Source organism: Trypanosoma theileri (genome assembly GCF_002087225.1).
Source record: "Trypanosoma theileri isolate Edinburgh chromosome Unknown TM35_Tth_15_V1, whole genome shotgun sequence".
Classification (NCBI taxonomy): Eukaryota; Euglenozoa; class Kinetoplastea; order Trypanosomatida; family Trypanosomatidae; genus Trypanosoma; species Trypanosoma theileri.
Window position 1 is genome coordinate 434,411 of NW_021639857.1, and position 5,882 is coordinate 440,292.

Here is a 5,882-nt window from a genome sequence, read left to right on the forward strand (position 1 = left end):
GAAAAAAAAAAAAAAAAAAAAAACACACTAAATAAACACAAATACAGAAAAACAAATAGAGAGAAAAATAAAGAAATATATGACCATTCTCCCTATTCTCCTCATTGCTCTGGCCTCTTTACACCTTCTGCGGTTTGTTTGTCTTCCCCCCTTTCTCTTTCTCTCTCTCTGTTGTTCACTATACACAAAGACCCATTCATAGACACAATGAGTGAATGAAATAAAAAGGAAAAAAAAAAAAAAAAAAACACACTCTCAGCAGTCAGATATATCATTCACAATAATAGATACATAATGAAAATGGAAAAGTGGTACCACTTCTTTTTTTTTCTTTTTTGAAAGAAGAAGAGGGGAAGTTTGCCAGTATACCACAATACATATTTATATTTATATATATAGATACACGTATATAACACCGACCAAAGAAGATGCGACATATCGAATAACAACAATAATAACAAAAGCAGAAAAACAAAAAAAAAAAAGAAAAGAATAAGGAAGATAAAATAAAGGAAGAGAGAATGAAAGGAATAGATGCATACACTTCTTTCTTGATGTACAAAAAAACAGATATATATATATATATATACATACATATGCTATTAGGAAAAGACCAATAACAAGAAAAAAGAAATTGTGTCATCATCCATCGTATACACAACAATCAAGGTAGGCACGTTTACCCACGAGCCACCTTCTCACTCTTCTCTTCTCTTTTTTGTCTTTTCTTTTTCTTCCACACAGACACGACGCTCAGTATTATTTTTTTTATTTCTTCACATCTCTGCAGTCAAGAAAATAATTTCATCGACTGAAGAAAAGATAAATAAGTGTACAGTGGGGAACACCCCAAACACCTCACCAATCAACAAAAAAAAAAAAAAAAAAAGAGAAAAAAAAAAGATGCAGTAAAAAGAAAAGAAAAAGAAACACAACAACCCATGTTAAGAAGAAAAAAGCTATCCCAAAGGCCTTTTTCTTTATAAAATGTACAAATATATATATATATATATATTCCCCTCCCTTTTTTTCATATTCATCACCCTCTTCCCGCCATCTGTACGGTTCGTAAGGGGGGTGAATATAAAAAAAAAACTAAAAAAAAAAAAAATTCAAGTGCGACTTGACTGTCTTGTTTTTTTTTTCTTTTTTTACTTTTCTTTTTTCTTTTTTTTCTGTTGGGTGCACATGCTCAAGAACGACAATATTAAGAAAAACTTATACTAAGTGAAATCCTCTAATACAAAAACAAAAACAAACAAACAAAAGGAACAATGAGACATTATTCCCCGACATAAGCCTTTTTTTTTCTCTTTCAAAAATAAATTCGTAAGAAAGGTGCACAAATGAGGTAAAAAAAAAAAAAAAGAAAAAAACAGTCAACAGAAAAAAAAAAAAAACAGATAATCAACATTAATAACAAAAATCAAAAAAAAAAAATGATTCATTCTCCCTTTCGTTCCCTATCACCCCCTTTTGCACATCTCTACTATGATAACAGTAATATATATATATATATATATATATATATATATATATATTACTGTTTCCCTTTACATGGATATACCCTCTCTTCTTTCATTTATGTAGGCATTATCACATTACCAACTACTAAACGAAATAATGAGAGTGAAGAAAAGTGGCAACAATACGAAGAAGAAGGGAAGATAAGAATGCAGAATACTTCAAGCAAAAAAAAAAAAAAAAAAACCCTTTTGCTTTAGGATTTCAGCACCTGTAAGAATATCTGACATGGGATCTTTCTTTTCAATAAAATTGAACCAAAGGAAGAAGTTGGTGGTTTTCTTTTTTTTTTCTTTCTTTCTTTGCTTTAGCCCCGTTCATGTATTTTTTTTTTTTTTTTTAAACGATCATTTTATACACAACTCTCTACAGTGCCTCAGATAAACTGGGGCTGAGTTTACCTGTTACTCTTTCGTTTGAATACATTTAATACATATAAACTCATACACAGAGAAAAAAAAAAAACATATATATATATATATATATATATAAAAACAAAATAAAAAAAAAAAAAAGAAAGAAAGGTTCCCACTACACTGCAAGTTTGGATTTGCATCCTGTTGGATTGCGAGCTCCTCCACTGACTCTGCGTCCCTCAATAACTTCTTCTCTAGGGGCGACTATTATGGTGGTTACACCATTGTTAACACTAACATAATTGCGAATGTTTAGGTCTGTCCCACTCCCATATCTTTTTCCAGACATACTTTTCGGACTACACACTTCTTCTCCTCTCTCACCCGCGCCATCACCGGCCTCTTGTAACTCTTTTCGAGAATCATTTCTTGCTGCCTCACCATCAGCAGAGTCTACGGTACTCCTTAGAATATGGGAGGCTTCATCATTTTCTATATTGGTATATCCACTGTTTTTGTTGTTGATACTGGTATTATTGTTGTTGTTGTTGTTGTTATTGCCATGATGATGATGATGATTATTATTATTATTATTAGTATTCCTGTTGTTATCAACTGTGGACCTTTGGTAATTTTGTACCCCTGGCGTTGACAGGGATGTGGGTTCCTCCTTTGTTACTATTCGTAACTGTTGGGCACTCGCTGGCAGCAGTCCCCGTGCATATTCAGCAAACTCCTCTGGTGAAAGAAACACATCAAACTGCAGTTGTTTAACAAACACTCCCTCCAAAAGGTTTATCGTGACTGTATCTAAACCAAACACATTGGCAAAATGACGGTTATTGATACTTCGCAGTTCAACCACTTTAGAGGCAACTCGCACAGAAGTGAGAAAGAGACGTAATACATTGCTTTCCGTAATCAAAAGAGTTGGATGTCGCAAACACAAGCGATCCAGATATATAATAGCCGCAAGAAGAGAAGAGGGTGAAATGAAGGTATATTCCACTGTACGATGTACAAAATCCTGAAATGTGAGTTGTGGATGTGTTCCCTGTTGCTGAAATATGGCAAAAACACTATCTACTGGAATAGATGTTTGCTGTTGTTTTTGCTGTTGTAGTAGTTGTTGATTCTGATCCACCACCTCCCGCAGGGCATTCACAATAGAAGGTACAATTTGAGCAAACTCCGGGGCATACTTCTCGCGTAAAATCTCAATCTCACCTGGTGGTTTACCCGGCCGTGCATTTGAACTGCCTATAAACAAAGGCCGTTCACATGGAGACATGGTAAAAGGTAAACGTTTATATCGTTGAGGTAATGTCACATTACGAGACTTTTCACCAAATCGATTAATAGGGAAAAGTAGAGTATCCAAAAAGTAGGTTCGTTTATCTGGTACGTATTGTTGAGCTGGGAACATATAGGAAGTTGGACGTGGTTCCTTTCCAAACTTCGCCGTTAACGCGGCAAAGATGACCTCCGGTTCAAAATCCAGTGTCTCATTCATTCCCTCCGTTACGACTGGTTGTAAACATGTAAATATAGCCCTATCACTGAGGGAGTACTTCTTACGGTAGGCGAGTAGTCTGTAGCGTGAAGAGACCGCACCACACTCTGGGCCCAGTTCAATGGCGGCACGGCGTAGTAATTCCTCTTCTCGCCCAGTGTACTCGTGCAGTAGTGTTTCTGCGTTCTGCGTCCACTCCGCACATCCCTCCGCCGCGCCGTAGAGTGTTAAGAGACTGCGCAGTCGGCGTCTGTAGTGTTCGGGGTCGACGGCGAGCAGCAGCCGGCGGTACACCTCCGCCTCACTCGCCCCGCCCAGCAGGAGTCCATCCACATCCACATCCTCCATTGACGGCGTATTCACATTATTATTGATATTCGCATTGCTGTTGTTGTTATTACTCGCGTTGGTGGAGAGACGGGATGTGAGTCGCCGTACATCGCGACGCAGCCGCTCTCGCACCAGCGACAAATCATCATTCTCACTCACCGCAATGGAACAAATAATCCCACCGAGGGCGAGTCCAACAATACGCGTGACGGTCTTGCGTCTGTACACCTCCTCCGCGGCGACGGCCAAATAGCCAACGCCCTCGCCTACTTGATGGACGCGGGGATTGCCCGTCACCCACCGCGTGAAGGAGGAACCAATGCGCCGCTGCCGAATGCCAACAATGACTTCCAACAGCGTCGTCAATCCACGCGGACACGGGTACTGCAGCAGCAGACGATTGGATCCTCCTGCCGTGTAGTGGCCGCTATTGTTACTACTGTCAAAATCGTCGTCGCCCTCTTCTGCTTGTGGTCGGCCGCGCTGCTTTGGCGATCCCGCAGTGACGCTGTCAAGATCAAGAACATAGCGACCGCCTTTGAAGAGAATGTCGGATGATGACAACGGCACCACTCGCTCCTCAAGTGGGAGACTCGTAATGCGTCGTTCATGATAGTCGTACCTCACAGTGGGCTGTAAAACAATCTCCAACACCTCCTGCCGCGGGTCCAATTGCTGCATCTCACGTGGGAGATCATAGAGAGAGTGAATGGTGAGAATCGACTGGGCAACGGGGATATCGCCGTCCTGCTGTGAAGGATCACTGCTGTTTATACTATCGCCATCTACATAGGCATTGACATTCGAACTTGTCATGACTGCTAACACCACTATCTGTCTATCTCTCTCTCTCTTCCTCTCTGTCTATATATATATATAAATATATATATAGTGGGATAGATAGTAAGGATAGGTATATATATATGTGCAACTATAAAGCTGTTTTCATCGACAGAAAAGGAAGAAAAACAAAGTAAATGTACACACACACAGAGATACTGAGAAAAAAAAAAAAACAATTCTTATTAACCCATTAGCATTAAACTATCAATGCAACACGAAACGCTGCCTCTTTCTTTTTGTTTTACTATCCTTCACTCTTCCTCATTATGAATTCCTTTCTTTTCCCTTCCAGAAAACAGAAGAAATCTGATAGTTGATATATATATATATATATATATATATATATATATATATATATATATATATTTCTTTTCAGATGGTCACAATGATATTTTTCTTTTTCTTCTTTTATCGTCCATTGTTCGTATATGCTTTGTTTTACCTCTTCCCATGCTAACATTCTGAGGAATAAATAAATTAAACTTTCGTTTCAATTTGTTAACTCCACATCCCTCTACACTGTACAGAGGAGAGAAAAAAGAATGAAAGACAAGGGTAGGGTAAAAGAGACTCTGATTATATTCTCAGAGCCAAGCAATACAATAATATATTATACCATACCAACATATATATATATATATATATATATATAAATAATAGTATAGTATAAACCTTACTCACAACTTTTACTTTATTTATTTATTTTTGAATGCTGCTGTTCCTGCTCTCACTTCAAGTCCCAACCTCATATCCCAGAGAAAGGATCCTTCGAATTAATAACAACAATAAAAATAACATCAGCATGAAAATAAATAAATAAAAATTTTAGTTGGATAGAGGCAGAACGGTTAAATAATAGTGTCAGGTATCTTATATCAACCAACACTTCTCAAGAAGAAGGGTTTAAATAATAATAATAATAATAATAATAATAATAAAAAGAACCATAAAGGGGAAAGTAAATCAACAAAAGAGCACGAAATAAGAAGAAAAACAACGAAACTGAACAATAAACGCCTAAACCATGAAAAAAAAAAAAAACAGACAAACAACGAAACAGTAATTTAAGTAGATTTACTTAAGTGTTAAATTCCCTCCACATATGTATGAGGGTGCATCTGCCCCCACTTCGCTGGTTTCTATCTAACGAAATGAGTGAACGGAAAAGTAAAGAGAAATAAACAATGGGGAAGCACTATCAGTAGACGCACATACACAGATGCAAACAAACAAACAAAGAAAGAAAGAAAAAACAAAAAACAAAAAGAAAAGAGATACTGCTTGAAGGAAGCAAAGGGAGAAAAAAAAAAAAAAAA

At 37.3% G+C, this 5,882-nt stretch overlaps 1 protein-coding gene across 1 annotated transcript; it reads right to left on the minus strand.

Moving 5' to 3' along the window:
* Positions 1 to 2,055: 2,055 nt before the first annotated feature.
* Positions 2,056 to 4,539, minus strand: TM35_000152660 (uncharacterized protein; the record flags this gene model as incomplete). The annotated part of the gene is made up of 1 exon (XM_029025918.1): positions 2,056 to 4,539. The coding sequence occupies one exon, from the start codon at positions 4,537 to 4,539 to the stop codon at positions 2,056 to 2,058; it is 2,484 nt and encodes an 827-aa protein (XP_028882901.1).
* Between the last annotated feature and the right edge of the window lie 1,343 nt (positions 4,540 to 5,882).